This window comes from Neophocaena asiaeorientalis, unplaced genomic scaffold, assembly GCF_003031525.2.
Source record: "Neophocaena asiaeorientalis asiaeorientalis breed wild unplaced genomic scaffold, Neophocaena_asiaeorientalis_V1.1 scaffold64, whole genome shotgun sequence".
NCBI lineage: Eukaryota > Metazoa > Chordata > Mammalia > Artiodactyla > Phocoenidae > Neophocaena > Neophocaena asiaeorientalis.
The window spans coordinates 2,790,812-2,809,531 of NW_020185334.1; the positions used below are offsets into that span (position 1 = coordinate 2,790,812).

At 41.5% G+C, this 18,720-nt stretch overlaps 1 protein-coding gene across 2 annotated transcripts in view; it reads right to left on the reverse strand.

The window, feature by feature from the left end:
- Positions 1-219: 219 nt before the first annotated feature.
- The window catches only part of SPTLC3 (serine palmitoyltransferase long chain base subunit 3), a 124,937-nt gene continuing 106,436 nt past the window's right edge, over positions 220-18,720 (reverse strand). The window contains exons 11-13 of one of the 2 annotated variants that reach the window (XM_024735438.1): positions 11,986-12,121; positions 6,690-6,819; positions 220-1,337 (exon numbers count right to left, since the gene is read on the reverse strand). In XM_024735438.1, the coding sequence (XP_024591206.1) occupies positions 1,224-1,337; positions 6,690-6,819; positions 11,986-12,121 (380 nt within the window). In that variant the 3' untranslated portion in view covers positions 220-1,223. Of the gene's footprint in view, positions 1,338-1,664; positions 1,731-6,689; positions 6,820-11,985; positions 12,122-18,720 lie in introns of those variants that run through there. The other variant, XM_024735439.1, reaches the window with a different exon arrangement.

An 18,720-nucleotide genomic window follows, 5' to 3' on the forward strand; every position in this document is an offset into this window, starting at 1 on the left:
CCCTGGCTTCTTCCATACCAACTAGATCCAATTAGCAAAGTGTTACTTTTGCAGAGAAATTTGTGTTCATGTTAGGAGAGAGAGAGACAGACAGGCAGACATACAGGACAGACAGAGAGATAAAGAGAGACAGAGACAACTCAAATAAATTCCAGTTAGTTGCCCAATAGTGTGCAAGCCCACTTAGCACCAAATTGGAGTGCTTATGCCAGAGGACAGTAGTATTTAATAAGCCTGAATGAGGAAGGGGGTCAGAATTGAAAAGTAAATAGCATTTACTTTTAAATGTCATTTTTGAATCAATATGTTCTTCAAGTGTAGTCTTGAGAGGCAACTCTAAAGGAACTTGAATTTCCCCCATGTACTCCAAATTTAATAGGAAAATGACCACTCAGTCGTTAAAGTAGTAAAAGCGATGCTAAACATTCAGTCTGCATGGCACCAACAACATTCAAGTTGTTATAACTTTACAGTTTTAGTCTAGGCCTATCATTGGCTTGCTTGCTTTCTGCCCTCCTCCTGATGAAACAAAAGTCTTGAATTTTCCAAACCTCAAAACTCAGCTGTAAAACTGTAGGAGACCAGCAAGCGGAAAAAGAAAATTTCCTTTAAAGATGTTTGGTCGCCGCTGGCCAGGCCTGCACTCTCCCTTGAAACATTAACTATGGCTTTTGACACTTGTCCTTGGAAAAAGTCCAAATGTGGCAAATGGTAGAGGCAACATTTCTTTACCCTCCTGCCTGGAACTCCCCATGATACGGATGAGTTCTAGCTGGTGTTTCATGGGTAACAAGGAGTCCACCTACAGCCCACCACCCTTGCCCCCATCTGCAGATGAAATCAGCAAACACATAATAAGATCTACTGAACTAAAAAATCAAAACCCTCTTATTTGGTTGGAACTCCTGAAAGGGTCTGGACCAAAGAGACTGCACAATAGCAACTAAAATACAGGCTCTTTGCTGTTAAAACTATTCTAAGAAGTGTGTGTGTGTATTTGCAGCAGGATACTTAGGGGAAGAGAAAACTAAACTCTGGAACCATAGTTTTATCTCTGCAGAGACATTAAAAGCACAACAATCATGTCTCCCTTGGCTCAATGAAATTGGTTTGGAAGCCAAAACTGTCCTTAGAAAGGAGAAGAAATCTATTCATATTTCTTTGGAGGCAAGGAGGGAGGTCTTTCTGGCAAAGCCTTTAGGCTCCATTCAGGTCCAGGAAACTCAATCCTCAAGTTCAAAGCTCGTCTCGTCGTAGAGTTCAGGGCGTGCTGACTTCCTGTTCCGGGAATATTTCACATGCAGGAGGTCACCCATCTCATCCAGGGCTTCCAAAACCTGCAAAGAGATTCCTTCCATCAGTTCTCTTTAAACCCCCAAGTGTTCTTGCTCTCTGGGGGGCTCACAGAGAACCACACTCTTCTTTTGCCAGCTTATTCGATTTTAAAGAAAAGGAGAAAGATCCAAATCATTAAGCTGTGGTTCATAAGTCAGCCCTAGAGGAATGTTAGAGGCTAATGCATTTTATTTTCATATTTTTTAATAGTCTAACTCCACATTACGAATCTTTAGTTTATTTTGGGGGTGAGAGGAGAGGAATAAAATCATCTGATCCATGCTTACCCTTGAAGGATTTATTTTAAAGTTTAATGACATATATAAACTTGTGGAAGAAAAAGAAAACTTCGCAGATTACATTTGTGTTAATTCTTCATGACACAGCAAACCAACCTGGCCAGGAAGAAAACGGAACATTATGGGAGCTAATTAGGTTCCTCCTCTCTCTCCCATTCTTCTGCTGCCCCCCTCCTCCCACCCTCAACTTTTAAATACTCATCTCTATGCTCCATAGAATAATAGAATTTAAAACCACAAGACACCAAGAACTCATCTGTTTTAATTCTCTCAATCCAGGCAGGTAAATGTATCCCCAAGTTTACAAATGAAACAACTGAGATCCAGAATATACAAAATGTAAGTTTTTCCTTCCAGTCTATCACTAATCCTACTGAATTGGGCATGCCTTTTTAACCTTTTGGGCCTGTTTTTCTCAACCAGTCAAAAGAAAAGGGAAATGATATTAGAGTCCAATGTTTTGAAAAAGGTAAAGTGAGAATCGTTACCATCAGAATGAATGACTCATGGGGCTTATGGATTTTCTCCGTTGGGAAATCTTTCAAACTGACATTAGTTAAGATCCCTACCAAGATGTTAAGAACAGTTTATTTCTGGGTGGTAGGATTATGGGTAATTAAAATTTTCTTTTTACTTCAATTTATTTTCTTAATTTTTATACCAAATATAAGCCCTAGGAAAAAGTATCAGGCTTTACATTTTAAGTGGCATCAATCTGGGGTAGTTTCTGTTGCTTTTCCTGAAGGTGGGGGATGGAGTAGCTCTGTGGCTTTGAAAGTGAAGGACCCACACACCTGGGGGAGAAGTACCACAATTCATGAAGGATGTGGGAGGAAAACATAGGATTTTGATTCATTTTAATCTCAACCTTTTAAAAAATAAAAAAAAATTTTTTAATACAACTTTAAAGGTTACTTTCCATTTACAGTTATTACAATGGATCAGCTATATTCCCTGTGTTGTGTACAATACATCCTTGAGCCTATCTTATACCCAATAGTTTGTGCCTCTTGCTGCCCAACCCTTATGTTACCCCTCCCACTCTCCCCATTGGTAACAAGTAGTTTGCTCTCTATGTCTGTGTCTGCTTCTTTTTTATTATATTAACTAGTTTGTTGTATTTTTTATATTCTACACATAAGCAATGTCATACAGTACTTGTCTTTCTCTGTCTGACTTATTTTACTTGGCATAATGCCCTCCAAGTCCATCCATGTTGCTGCAAATGGCAAAATTTCATTCTTTTTTATGGTTGAGTTATATTCCATTGAAAAATACATACCACATCTTCTTTACCCATTCATCTATTGATGGACACTTAAGTTGCTTCCATATCTTGGCTATTGTAAGTAACACTGCTATGAACATTAGGGTGCATGTATCTTTTTGAACTAGTGTTCTTGTTTTTTTCATATATATACCCAGGAATGGAATTGCTGGATCATATGGCAGTTCTATTTTTAGTTTTTTGAGAAACCTCCATACTGTTTTCCACAGTGGCTGCATCAATATACATTCCCACCCACAGTGTACGAGGGTTCCCTTTTCTCCACATCCTTGCCAACATTTGTAATTTGTGTTCTTTTTGATGATAGCCATTCTGACAGGGGTGAGGTGGTATCTCAACATTTTTAACTTCTTTTTTTGTGTCTGTTATAAAATGTACATAATATATTGGTAATGCATGTATTATTTCTAAATGGATTTATGTTGAGGCCCACTAATCAACTACCTGAAACACACCAGTACTCAAACAAAGTCGGCTTTATTCAGCTTGCTGCAGCAGGGAATATGCACTCCAGAAGGACCATCTTCGTAACAGGGAGTTGGGAAGGGCTACGTATCACATCTGGACTAGTGCACGAGATGATTCTAAGGAAGCAGGGGCCAGTTCTGGCTTGGAGGCTGTCGAGAAGCTGGAGCAGCTCAGTGTTGTTTATACATAGACTTATCTAGAAGGCGGAAGGATTATAGCAAGGCTAGAGCTGTCCTTGGTAACGGAGCAGCTGCCACTCATGTTAGAAGAGGGACCTTTTAAGTCATTTTCTGTTTGTAAAGTGTCCTCCTTTTTGTCTTGTTCCAAACATGGTCACTGAATAGACTTCTCTAATATTGTATATTTTCTGCGACTGTCATTTATGTTCAGTTGCTACCTTAATGCCCTGACTGTTCAAGGGGTCATTTTTCACTTCTCTTAGAGTAAGAAACTTGCTCAAAATTTTGTATTGATTTGACGATCTCAAAAGTTTAGAGGCATTTGTCTAGATGAGTTTTCTGTGCTCCTTCCAAACCAAGTATTCCGCAGGAATTAACTCACGAAAACAATCACAAGGTCTGATATCTATTGAACTGGGTATTTGTGAGTGCCTCCATGCCGTTTGGATCAGAAAAAAGATGCGAATTGACCCAAGCTGTGCATCCCCTCCTGCCGTCTCTGGAGCGTGCTTCTGAGCACATCCTCTTCTCCCCATGCCTGCAGTGCCCCTCTCTTCGCTCCCTTTTCCCTTGATGTGTAAACATGCTCAAGTCTTCCCCCACTTTCAAGGGCTTTTTCTAAACCTATTCTTTTTGCCTTTACACACATCTCAAAAGACTTGCCTACCATTTCTTAAACCCACTCATTACATTTAGAAGAAACAATTTGTCAAAATTAATATTCTCTAAAATATACTCATTTTATAGAATCTGGACAATATATAGAAAAAAAACAGCAAAGTTCTCCCATCATCTCAAAATCTAGAGTTAGCTCAGTTATTAACATGTTATCTAATAAATTGTTATTGTGTACCTACTATGTTCTATACATTGGTTTAAGTCCTAGAATATAATGGTGATGCAGAAAGATATGGACCCGTGTGAGTGTCTGTGTGTAATTCGAGCTCAAAGTATCCCTTCAATTTTTTAATTCTTTGTATTCTTATTTCTGTTCCCTGCACTCCCCTAAAACTCTCTTTTCTGAGCAACAGCAAGGTCCTACTAACTGCTAAGCCAATGGTTTCTTCTCATCTCTCACCCCACTTGGATATTCTGCTGTTTTGTAGAGACATTTTTAAAAATTAATTTTTATCAGAGTATAGTTGATTTACAATGTTATGTTTGTTTCAGGTGTACAGCAAAGTGAATCAGTTATACATGTACATATATCCACTCTTTTTTAGATTCTATTCTCATATAGGTCGTACAGAGTATTGAATAAAGTTCCCTGTCCTATACAGTAGGTTCTTATTAGTTATATATTTTATACATAGTAGTGTGTATATGTCAATCCCAATCTCTCAATTTATCCCTCCCCCCACTTTCCCCTTTGGTAACCATAACTTTGTTTTCTACATCTGTGACTCTATTTTTGTTTTGTAAATAGGTTCATCAATAGAATAGTACTTAGCCATAAAAAAGAACAAAATAATGCCATCTGCAGTGACGTGGATGGACCTAGAGATTGTCATACTGAGTGAAGTAAGTCAGACAAGAAAGACAAATATCATATGATATCGCTTACACGTAGAATCTAAAAAAATCGCAGGGACATTTGATCCTCCCCGTCCTTGAAGCTTTTTCCTTTTTACTGTGTTGAGCACTACACTAGCTTATGACTTTTCCAATTGATCTAGCTCCATCTAAGCCCAGTTCCTCGTCTGTGATTCCTATATCCAACCAGGGATGTAGGGGGAGTCTGCACTTGGCCCGTTCACTTATATTTGGACAATTATATTTTCTACCATTGACTTTAATGATCTATTAGTTCCTCAGATTACAGCAGCTCCAGCCTTGCATACTCTCCTAAGCTCCAGAATTGGATTTTATTTTCTTTAAATTCTTTTGAAGTATAAATGACTCAGTTACACACACACACACACCCCACACACATTCTTTTTCATATTCTTTTCCATTATGGTTTGTCACAGGATATCGAATATAGTTCCTTGTGCTATACAGTAGGCCCTTGATGTTTATCCATCCTATATATAATAGTTTGTTTTTTCACAGCTGGCCCATAGATTTGTAATCCCAACATGTCTAGAAGTGAGCTCGTTTTATTCCCCCAGTCCTGTTGGTGTTATGCTGTTCCTTGCCATATACCTTATCTCATATACGTGCTTAGTTTTGCCGTTCTTTATTTGCTAGAGGGCTAGAGACCTCGGATTATTCTTGATTCCCTCACCCCATATGTGCCCTGCATCCAATATTGGCCAAGTCTTGGCAGCTTCATGCATGCATAACGTCTATTCCTAGATCCATTTCTTTTGTTTCCGTTGCCCTTGACCTTGTCGTCTCTTGTTTTGTTCAAATAGCTCCATAATAACCCACTCCACCTTCATGCAGTTGTCTATATTTCTTTTTCGAGATGAATTTATTTTGTCTGATATTATTATGAAGTGCTTACTTATAGTATGTTCTCTTAGACTTTTTGCCCCAAGGTTTTGCATAGAGCAGACACCTGATAGTGTTTGCTAAACTGCATTGATTTTATAAGACAGTTTCATCAACCCTAAACTGACTGACCTGGCTTGGTTCTCTGATATTATTCATTCACACAGAGATCGAAATCCAAGGACAATGAAATGTGGTTTTGAAATCCTTTACACCTCACATAGGATGAGCTTATATGACAGATCTGTCTTTGTTGTTGGTTTTCCAACATGTGGCTTATTTGGGTCATATTTTCTTGTGATGGACGTGGTGGCTGTGAGCAGTCCAGGATGCAGGCAGTCACTGCTGAAATAGCACGTGAGATCAGCGTCTGCCTTTAAGAACAAGCAAAGAGCAAGATGTCTGGCTACTCAGTGGGTCTTTGCTATGAAATCAAAACACCGACTTGACTCAAGTCTTCACTGAGCTGATTTCCTTTTCTATCTGCTGAGTTGATCACATTATTGGGCATTGTTAGGATACCCTTATTTTTTATTTTTATTATTTAGCAGTGAGTGTTATTAGTGTTGTTTTCTTAAACCATCCAAGAGAAACCCAGGGAAACCCAAGCAAGCTCAGTAAAAGAACGTGCTCGGAATCCGAGAACCCCATCCTGTTGCTTCTGCTGGGCTGCGGAGTACTTACTGCGTCTAACATCTCCCGCGTATGTGCTGCTGAAACACAGAACCGAGCCCGGGCTTCTGCAAGGGGAGTAGCTGGAAATCCAACGACTACCACGCCGATTTTTCTCTTTAATAGATGCCTTGCAAAAGCCCTAAGGGAAATGTTAAAAAGGAGGTTAACTGAGAGATGACAAAATTACACTGCAAAAAGAAAAAAAAAGGAATGTGGCTAATTGACTTTTTTTTTTTTAATTTATATTTATTTTGGCTGCACTGTGTCTTAGTTGTGGCATGCGGGATCTTTAGTTGCAGCATGTAGGCTTCTTAGTTGTGACATGCGGAATCTATTGGGTTGGCCAAAGAGTTCTTTAGGGTTTTTCCATAAGATGTAACGGAGAAACGTGAACGAATCTTTTTGCCAACCCAATAATTCCTCGACCAGGGCTGAACCCCGGCCCCCTGCATTGGGAGCTCAGAGTCTTACCCGCTGGACCAACAGGGAAGTCCCTACTTTTTTTTTTTTTTTTGCGGTACGCGGGCCTCTGACTGTTGTGGCCTCTCCCGTTGCGGAGCACAGGCTCCGGACATGCAGGCTCAGCGGCCATGGCTCACGGGCCCAGCCGCTCCGCGGCATGTGGTATCTTCCTGGACCGGGGCACGAACCTGCGTCCCCTGCATCGGCAGGCGGACTCTCAACCACCGCGCCACCAGGGACGCCCGTCCCTACTTTTTTAAAGTAAGTAGAAGATGACTGAAGAAATGAAACTTCTCTCAGATACAACCGATAAGGAAATGTGGCAGCCAGTCACTTGATGGTACCCATCACTGAGTGTGTGTACTGTGGGGTATGGCGCACTCATTAGACAGTTACGTGCACAGAGTCTTTGACATTGAGCAGAAAATACTGGTGCATGTGACCCTGGTTTAACAAGTCTGCACATATGTAAAATCTTTTGTCTGCAGGGTTCCTAAGGAATAAAAACCATTACTCAATGCAATTACCTGAAGAAAGAGTATGTTAGATGCATACCTATATGCTTTAAAAACTTAATACTGATAATACGGTGTGGAAATTTTAAGAAGCCTCTACTTCGTGACTATAATTTCAGGATCAGGGTCAGAGGGTCTGCAGGAGCCAATCCCAAGCCATGTTATCTTTCCAGAGACAAAGATTTTATTTTCCATCAAGCCAAAGACAGGAAATAGCAAGAGTCTCCTCATTTGTTATGTGTATGTTCAGGGATAATAAACCCATTGACTGGATTAAGGAGGGATGGGGAAGGAGGGAGGGAGAGAAATGCACACACACAGAGGCTGGTCGGTAGAAGCAACCTGGAAACTGTAGGTCATAGAATTACAAAGCTCTTTGATACTGAGTAAAACCTTTTTAAGCTATGATTCCTTCCCCTTAACCGCTTCTAGCCTCTTTTTATTTCAGAGCTAATCTCAGTAACGATTCTAGAATACCCAGCTCTCAAAGTCTGTAAACTTCTTGCTCTGAGATCCAATGTCAGACCCAGGTATGTGCACCCCAGTGAGCCTTTTCCCCTTTGTGCTCCGTCGCTCCCCGCAGGAATCCTTAATCACTAATATGCTTTGCCCTCAAGTAGGATAAATGTCTCAGATCTGTTCTTAGCATTAAGAGGTTGCTGGTGTCTTATTTTAGGCTGGAAGCTGACAGCACCACAGAAACCTTGAGTCGTAACTCAGGAAGAATCCGCGACACAGGGGTCTTTCATTCTCCTCCCGTTTAGCTGTCTGCCTTTTGGTTTCCTCGTGCAGAACGCAGGTTATCAAAGAAAGCAATGGAGATCGCAAGAACTACCAAACACACAGCCTCTCTGGCCCCCTGGCTTGGCCATGGCAAGATATAGCCTTTGATTTGGATTGCGAAGTTTACAAGGAGATGGAGCTTTCTAACTGAGGAAGCTTGAAAACAGCCATTCTTTCTTTTTCTTGATCACCCTATGGAAGGCTGCCCACGGAACTGCACAGGGTGAGAGCTCGTAATTGTCTGAGAAACAAGTCAAGTGCTTTTATTGCTAGAGTCCAAACCACCTGACCCATGATCGGGCCGGTTTTCGGAACTCCCCAAAGACCATTTTCACTGTCTGCACTCTTCTCTTTGTACCAGAGGAAGTAAGTTTCGCCAAAGAATGTAGAGCGAAATATATGACTGTTGATTCATGAGGCTAACCTGAGGCCTCCCCGGAGCAGTTCTAAGTTTAAAACTTACACTACTAAACCTAGCCTCCTTCAGCTAATGTATGCGATCGCCTCTGGGTTTGTATTCCCCAAAGCAAATTAGAGCTGGCATAGGCTGAAAGACGCTAAACTATGTGAATAAGAATAATAATAATACAACATTAGCTTTGCATTGCATGCAGCATCCCTGCATTTTCTGCACCACCATCCTCCGAGTGTATGATGAGGCCTGAGGATGGAAAATGTCAACCCTGTACCAAATAGTAAATACAATATATTCTTGATTATTTAAGTGAATGTTTTATGGGTGAAATCGCATTATGCTAAACTCCATAGAAGATTCCAGTGGTAGAATTGCAAACAGGACTTTATCCAAAAGGATACCTGGCTGGAGATAATGTCTCCATTCTGTGGTAGGTGGAAATACGGAGTAATCACAGTTCTTTGAGAAAAATCAAAAGTTTTTAAATGAGCAAATTGAAACAAGTGCTCATACACTGGCTTAGCCAATTAACTCCATTTCAAAAGGTTCTCTGCCTTCAACTTTCCATTGAAGAAATATCAGTGCAGGAAACAAGATTGGGCAGCAGTAACTCCTGCCAACATTAGACAATATTACCTTTTGTAACTAACCTGTTCTATGTTTTCTTAACAACCCAAATAATTAGATTTTTTTTCCCATTGTCATAATGGATGCCTTTTGATTCACCAGTGATGACATTAAAGAGGGTTAAATTATACTCTGCATTGCTTTAAAGAGATGTGTATTTTTCCCCTATGGGCTGTGTTGTGCGTTGAAGAGAGCACTGGTTTAGGAGGCAAATGCAACTGGTTTGAATTCTGGCCTCTAGTACCTACAATGTGAGTGACCCTGAGAAAGTAGGTTGACTTTGGGGTGTCTAGGTGTCTTCAGTTGTAAACCAGGGCTAAGCATCCCACCTTCAATGGGTGACAACTGGGTTTAAGAGCCTTTCTTAGCATATAAGTAACATCCAGCAATGTTAGCGCCTCCTTAGCCATGCAACCACGATGACTCAATCTTATACTCTGTTGAAACGAACAATTATCATCATTGTAGCTGTAGTAGTAGTAGTAATAATGATGTCTACCACTGATTGAGTGCTTAGTCAATTACTATTTGAAGTGCTTTATATACATTATTAATACTATTAATAATAACAGCCAACACTGAGTAGCTCCTATGTTAAGACATGACATGCCAAATGCTGATAAACTTCATCTTGTTTAATCTTCAAATGATCTTAGGAAATAGGTCCTATTCTATCCCATTATCAATATGAGAAAAGTGGGGCTTCAGAAGGTTGGTTAACTTGCCCTAGATCCCCCAGCTAGGAAGAGGCAGAGTCAAATTTCTTTTTCATTCCAAACATCTCATTATACCTTAGAACATAAGTTTTCCAGGAAACTCCCTCTCAGTTTAATTTTCCTTTTTCACATTAGCTTTGTCTAGTTAGGACTCCTGGCATATAAAGGAGGAGGGGAACTCTCTCTTTTGTTCTGTCATCGTGCACTTGAATTCTTGCATTGAAATGCATTTGTTTTTATTCTTCATGGACTCTTCTCATTGGATGGATTCATGTTCCCAGCCTGTTGAGGTTCTAATTCCAGCTTCCATCATCAAAGTCAGAAGTATCCAGCACACTCCCTACCACCACCCTCTGGTGTTGACACTCTCTAAAATGAAACAAGTTTACTATTGGTGTCTTCATTTGAGCTAATCATAAAATATTAGATAGGCATGGACTACATGTAGGGTCAGAACATACCGTTTCCCCAACCACTCTGAGTAAACGTGGGTTTTCTTTCCTGTCATCCAAGATCGGATGGTAAAGGGTTTGGGGTTATCTGCCAGTTGGAATCACCATTGTCACTCCTTCCTGCCATTAGCACAGAGAAGTATCCTATGACATTTCTGAAGCACACTGTCTTCTTGGCTACTCCAGGCATTGATTTCCTGATCCAGATCTATGAACAAAGGGCTGAGTGGTGGACGGCTGTGGTGCATGGGGCAACTCATGTGTGTGTTTTAACTGCTTATTATTTTGCTGTGGTGAAATGACCCAAAAGTGTACTCCAAAAAATCCATCTTTTAGGAACATATAACTCAGTCCTATCCGTCATGAGTTTTCAACTAATAGCTCCAGAACTTCTTTTCTATACTACGTCTAATACTCTGCCAATCTACTTCGACTGTTAAGAGAATCAAATGGAAAGTTCCAACAATGGGGTTGTGTTAAAGGAGTGTCAGGATGTCTAGAATCTGATAAACATTTGTTGAGAATTACTTTCTACCATGTGCTTCATCAGATGCACAAACATTTTATACTAGAAAGGAGTTTAATTAACTTCCTTTTAACAACAGAGTTAATTATTCTCTAGCAGATTGGAGATGGCTCATGTATAAATTCATCTGTGCCATACTGAGAAAAGTCATTTTTCCTCTTTATGCAGTTTTTACTAATGCTCAACCTCAGAGTTGCAATCGATGGAAAACAACCCCAAATAAGCTTACAGGAGTGGTGTTAACATTTTTTGTTAAGAGCAAGAGCTTTGGTGTAAGCCTAGGTTTGGGTTTGCCTCTTGGTTTTGCTACTGCTTGACCGGTATGGCCTTGGGAAGCTATTTAACTGCTCTCAGCCTCAGTTTTCCCACACATGAGGGTGCCTTCTTTTGAGGATGGCCATGAGAGTGCAATGGGAGAAAGCATAGAGCCTGGTAATGTTGCTTTTGAATGTTGGGAGAGATGGTGTTTTGAGGTTCTCCCTGAGAAAGATCTTGGGGGCAGGAAGAAGTGCAGGATCACCATCAATTTACAGCTGAGGCCTGAGATAAGTGACTCCACCCAATTCACAGAGCTTGGAAATGATGGGCCGCAGTACCTGGCTCCCTTCCCACAAGATCTGTGAAAAGGTCTTGCTGATGGGCAGGCAGGTAGCTTCTGAGAAGCTGGACAAGTGAATTCTGAACTCGGCGTCCCGCTCAAAGTGCAAAGCAATACCTATGCTGAAAGAGCCCCGTGGTGTCAAAAGCACCATCTCTGTCAGATCACCTTGGAGCTTAGGTGTTATTCTGGGAGTCCGCTGGATACTCACGCTACTTTAGCAGGCATGTAAAGGAGCAGGGGAACAACGGGAGATTCCTCATTGCCATAGATAATGAATCCCATTTCACTCAGTCTCTGTCTGAAGTATCTTGTGTTTTCTGCAAGTTGCTGTACTCTCTGCAACCCTGAAAGGAAACAGGCATGAAATCCATCAATTCCCACCCGGAAAAGGGAAGCAAAGGTCAGACTGTCTTGGCAAGTGTTCCTAAGTCTTTCTGCAGTCCTGCATTAAGAGTTGGAAGGGGGTCAAAGTAGGGTAGGGAAATATCTCCTGGTGAGCAGGTGTGGGCACTGGTGCCTGGGATCTGCCCTGAGTCTAGAAGGCAGGATCCGGGGGAATGGTGCTGCTGGGTACTGCTGGCAACCAAAGCCAGGCTAGGCTGCAGGGCAGTAGGGGAGCAGGAAGGGTGTCTAGCAAGAAGGAAGGAGATGAACTATCATTTACTAGACACCTATTGTGTGTGGATTCTGCTAAGTACTATAGGCACATTAGTTCAAGGGAAGAGAGTGTGACAAGAAGTCACACACACACACACACACACACTCCACCCCATACCAGTTGTTGGTTGTGGCCTTTTAGCCAAGCTGAGCTGGCCCTTTAAGTAACCCTTCATCTAGGTCTCTAATCAAAGAAAGCTTCATCCAATCTGAATTTGAAGGGGTAGCATATCCTTGGACAGATAGATCCATTGGAGACTGGGACTATTTTGTGAGGCACTCAGTGGCGATAGAGTAATAGAGGAAAGGGAAGAGGGGGCCCTCTGCTTTCTCCAGACAGAAAAAATGACAGGGTTGGCCCCCAACAGAAGGTCAAGCAAGGTACATGTGCCCATTTCAAGGTTATCGGTACTTTAGCTCAAAAGCTTATCTTCTGTCTTAAGTGCGTATCCCAGTGGGAAGGTCACACACATTATGAGATGACCAAAGGGAACTGAAGAGTAGAAAGAGTTCTGGAGATATCTGTCTATTCAGTTCTGCCTCTAATCAGGTAAGTGAGTAAACTAGCCAAAGCTAGAGAGTGTTTGCTCAATAAGGAAGATTGAATAGGATTGGATATTTAAGTCCCTGAGAAATCAGTCCAATGTTTGCATTTGATGCAGCGCTGCCATTCAGCAGGAATTTGCTGATACAGCTGACCTCCATTCTTACTGGTCAGGCATCCATTCAAACTGATCAACTCTTACTCTACCAGTTATTCAATATTTTGAACATCACTCCCGAGTGTGTTTGTAACTCTTTAGATGGAAAATGGATAAAAATTTCAATAAACATGTCATCACAGTTTTCTAGTTTCTTCTTGGAGACATGGCCCCAGACCGTGCCTTGACAAAGGGTTGAGCAGTGGGTATCTCCTGCTCAGCATCCTTCCTCCAGGGGACCATGATGTTCAGGTAGAGTTGGCTCCACCTTTCCTCTTGGCTACAGGGGTATTGTGTGACCCAGATCTGGCCTATTGGAATACTCCACCCCCCTGATAATTGGGTCATTGATGGAACACAACCAGGGCCTACCAATCTTTCAAATCCACTGAGGAAGAAGTGTAAAAACAAGGTCATCTTCAAGCTACATCCTTGCCACCACGGAGGAAACCTGCTTGAGAATGATGCTGATTCAGAAGAAAGCCAAGGCACAAGACAGCAAGAGTCTTGATGGCATCATTGGAACTCTTGGGTCTGGCGGTGCCTAAGTGAGTCCATCCTTTGGACTTACCCTGCTGTGTGAACCATTACATTTCTTTTTCTTACTGAAGCTACGTTGAGCTGAATTTCTACTGATATGTCAGTAGAATATGAGCTGATATGTCCTGAGTAATACAGGTGGCCAATAATTGGATGAGGTGACTTCTTAAGGACAATAGTAATATCAACAGCAATAATTATTGTAGCTCACAGATATGTAATGTCAACTTTGTTATAAGCACTTGGCATTTAATGATTTATTTAGTCCTCACAACAACTATATTGAGGTAGATGCTATAATCTCTTGTCATACATGAGGAGGAGACAAGTAACTTACCCAAGTTCACAAAATTGGTAGGAAGCAGGGCCAGAATTTGAACCCAGGCAGTTGGTTCTGGAATCTGTGCTGTTAACCCTACAGTATGTTGCTCTGTCCAAGAGAAGCAATTGATGATGTCCACCCAGATAAAGGATGGTGGCCATCTCTTCTCCTCAAGCTCAGTAAAACTCATTTCTAACAGCTGTTATGATCATTGTTATACCAATTTTTTCTAGTAGAGCCAGTTGAGAGATTGAGGGCTGAACAAGATTTTGGTAGCCTCATGTGGTAAGGGCATGGGGTACAGCATCAAAGACTAGAGTCCAGGGCCTGCCACAAGGGAGGACCGGTGAACCCCTTCACTTTGGGGCCTGAAGGGCTGCTCCCAAGGAGTAACTATGAACCAGAAGTAGACAGGCCTTTACCCTTCCAAGGTGCTTTTAAAATCTAATCATCTGACATTTTTCACTGGGTTCTATCACTCCCCAAATACTTCAGATCTTCCGTTGAGAGTTTTACTTTGCTCATCAGATATAAATGGACTTGACTCCTGTGACATCTTAAATTTGTTAACAATGTATGCCTAGGAATGGTGGTTTCGTTGAGTGGAACACCAACCAAGGAGGAGGTTGTTGAATGCCTCAATTGTCCCTGCTTGTTTTCTGTTTCTACTCTTTACTCTTTCCCCAATCCTGGTTCTCCAGGAATATCCCTCCCCAGCTCTGCCAGTTCTCAGCAAGCAGACTGTGATGGAGAAAGTATCTGATTTATCGTACTCTCTCAGGAAAGCTGACCTGTCCACTATGTTGGCTACAGCCCATGGATGCAGGACATGCTTGACCCTAGGGAAGTCCATTCGAGTGTTGCCCAGGGAGCCATGAGTTGGTCTGTCATGAGAAGTTTGCCGAAGAGATCGTACATATGAATCAAACCAATAAGATTGTTTTGCTGGTAGAGTGTGAATGTAAAAAAATTTAGAGACAACCAACAATTGGAGGAAGACTAGAAATTGAGGGGCACTGAGAGAAAAGCGTATTATCAGAATCTATGAGATAGAGGAAGCCATTGGTCAGTAGAAGCTATGGTAGCCCGTGAAGAAGAGAAGTGGGCAGTGCAAGGTTGGTCAATAGCAACAGGGAGAGAAGAAACAGAAACGGGGAAGAGATTATAGGCTAATGGGGGAGACAGACATTAATCAAATAAATCACACAAATGAATATAAAGTTGCAACTCTGATGAGTGTGGTAAAGAATGCTATGTGGTGTTATGAGAGTCCATAGTAGAGAGATTGGACCAAGTGTGAGGAAGTCAATATATGATGAGTGAGCTGAGATCTGAAGGATGGACAAATGTTAACAAGATAAAGAACCAGAGGAGAGAATTCCTGGCACAGGAAACAGATGCAATGCTACTGTAGTTTGTAGAAAACAGAGTGGCTGGGAACCAGCAAGATGTGGTTGAGTGTAGGGCAAGACGAGAATGGAACAATGAGTCAACTGTCGAAAAAAACCAGGAATACAGTGTTTAGAGAATCCAACACTGAATGGTTGATAAGAGAGAATGAGCTTAAAAGGGAGACAAACAGGAGAAATCAGAGAGGGAGAAGGTAAGTCAGGAGAAGAACTAGCGTTCATTAGAGTTATCAACATGGCAGTCATGGATAACCTTTTTCTGGGGGTTCCTGATTAGGACTTTCGTTTTAAAGAAACAGGTAGTTGCAAGTATGGTTTACTTTAATTCATATGGGCTTTTAGTTTCCTACCCACCTCCTTAAAAATAAGATAAGTCCTCTCCCCTAAAATTCCAGATTTGCAACATGAATACAAGTAAAGGATTTGGAGAAGTGTAGACCATTTGCGTAAATTTTTTTTTAAATTGAGGTAGAGTTGTTTTACAATGTTGTGATACTTTCTACTGTACAGCAAAGTGAAATAGAGTTCCCTGTGCTATACAGCATGATCTTGTTAGTTATCTATTTTATACATATTAGTGAATATATGTCAATCCCAGTCTCCCAGTTCATCCCACCCCCCAACCTCCCATTTGCATAAAGTTTGTTGCATAGACACAAGCCTCTTTTGTGCTTAAAAAAAAAAGAACAGTTTTGTAACATGCTGAAGTGTCCCTTGGAAACTTGTATGTGTACAGAGAGCAACCTATTTGAAGGACAGAACTAGCAGTGAGGAAGGAAAATATTTGCCATTACTTAAAAATAAAGCTATCATCCATACACTTTGAAACTGTGTGTGTTTAGGGAGATGAGAACGTAAGGAGTAGGGAGAGATTGGGGACCGGAGAAGGAAAAGAAAAGAGGGGATGTGTGTATGCATAAGGCTGATTCACTTCGCTGTGCGGCAGAAACTAACACAGCATTGCAAAGCAATTATACTCCAATTAAAAAGAAAAAAAAAAAAACAGAAGAGGGGCTAGAGTATGACCTGTTTTAAAGAAGGCGATTCAGATACAAATGAACGTATTTACAAAACAGAAACAGACTTACAGATATTGAAAACAGACTTATGGTTACCAAAGAGGAAATGTTGGGGGGCGGTGAAGAATAAGCCAGGAGCTTGGGATGAACATGTACACACCACTATATAGAAGCGAAATAACCAACAAGGACCTACTGGATAGCACAGGAAACTCTACTCAATATTCCGTGATAACCTATATGAGAACAAAATCTAAAAAGAATGAATATATGTATAACTGAATCACTTTGCTGTACACCTGAAACTAGCACAACATTGTAAATCAACTCTACTCCGATAAAATTAAAAACAAACAAAAGTAAAGAAGGTGATTCAAATGAAGGCACAGATATACATCCCAGCTACCAAAATGCATTCCATATGGCTTGTCCCCCGTGTGTTCAGCTCTTCTGTTGATTGTTAGTTGCACAATGAATAGATGAGTTCATCAGGCTGAGTCTGATGATTCCTAAATGATCCCCCTCACAGACTAGAAGGATTTCCTGGCCTGGAAATGCATGAATGACTTAAATTGCTTTTCCCAATGGCATTATCTTTGCACTTGCCCATAATGACTCATCCATCATTGGGCTGCCCGGCTACTTAATTGGCCCCGTCTGTCCTCTCTGCCTTGATTAACCCAAGTAACTGGGTCACTAGCTAATGTCATCATTTTACTGCTTCTAGATCCTTTGGAGAGCTGACCAAACAGATCAGAATATCGATCGCAGGGGCAGCTGACTCTTGAGAACTGAATGTTTAATTCTTGCCCTGTTTTCTTCCTCTTTGAACCATTTAGCACAGCATGGCTGACAAGCCATTATGACACACTTCGTGGTCACCATGTTTTCTCACATAGGGTCACTATAAATGCCTTGAGGTCTTTTGAGTTGGCCAAGACACAGCTCCTTTCAATTACTCTATTGCTCACTCTGGAAAATTGGAAACATTCTCCTCCTCTTGGAGGGCCTGGGGGCAGAGAGAAATTTGTGCATATAAAACGCTACTCACCTACAGGATGTGGGTGATTTTATTAATTACGTTGTGCTTTGAGATCCTTGTTTGAAGAGCACTTTATACAAGTAGAAGGAATTTTTAGCACTTGTTCTTTCGTACGGGGATGGCCACGCATGGCATGGGGACCGGGCAAGGCAGTGACCTTCCCTTTGCAATACACAAAGTCCCTAATTAGTTTCTGATTCTCCTTCCACCTATTATAATACATAGAAGTCAGGGAAGGCTCCGCACAGATACATAAGTGAAGGATCGGATCTCTTATGTAGAGTGCTGGAGAGTTTATACGAGTATTTTATTTTGCTGTATTCTGGGTTCTCTGGAAAAGGAATAAGCTTTGGAGTTAAATGGACTAGGAACCAAACTCCACCTGGACAACGTAAGGCTTCGAAACCTCAGTTTCACCTAGCGATACGTAAGCTTATCTCACAGGAAGATTGGGAGAAATAAAGGGTTAATGCAGGAACATGCTTAGTACTGTGTCTGGGAAAAAGGTACTTGAAAGGTTAGTTACATTTTTCTGTTAGCAATAGTTCTGGGTAGCCTCAGTGGCACCTTGAAATCATTTGGAGAGCTTGGCAAAATCCCATGCCCAGACTGTACCCCAGACCAATGAAATCAGCATCTCTGGTAATGAGATCAAGCATGAGTTTCGGATTTCACCAGGTGCAGCCAAGGAGACTCAGATGTCTCAGAAACAATGGCCATTACCAGTTCACCCGCAAGGCCATGCATGGCTGTGTTAGGTGCCTGACTGTGTCTTGGCTGAGTCATGCTCTTTGGTTGGACATGGAAAGTAAAAGATGGGCATATATCCTAGCCTCTTGTTTGGCAAGATGACATCCCAGCATTTACTGAGTGCTCGAGGTCTCCAATGGTATGTTTGTGGGATCACTTGCTCCCCTGACAGTTATCGGCTCCAAAGTGCTCACTCGACTTGAGACCAACCTCACTGTCAACCTCGCCCCTCTCATGAGGCTGGATAAAATCAGGGATGGACCCAGCTGGGCATATGACCTGTAGGTTGCCATTCTACCCACTTGGATTTCTAGCTCTGCCAACTTGAGAGATGGACTAGGTTTAACCTTCTCTCCAATGTTATTAAAACAAAAACAGCTGGGGCAGGGGAAGGAAAACAAATAAAACCCAAAGTGTCACCACTACAAAGCCATGCCATCCCCAAATAAAAACAATCATCTGTGGCATTTCCAAAAATATGCTCAGATCAACTCAATCTCCAG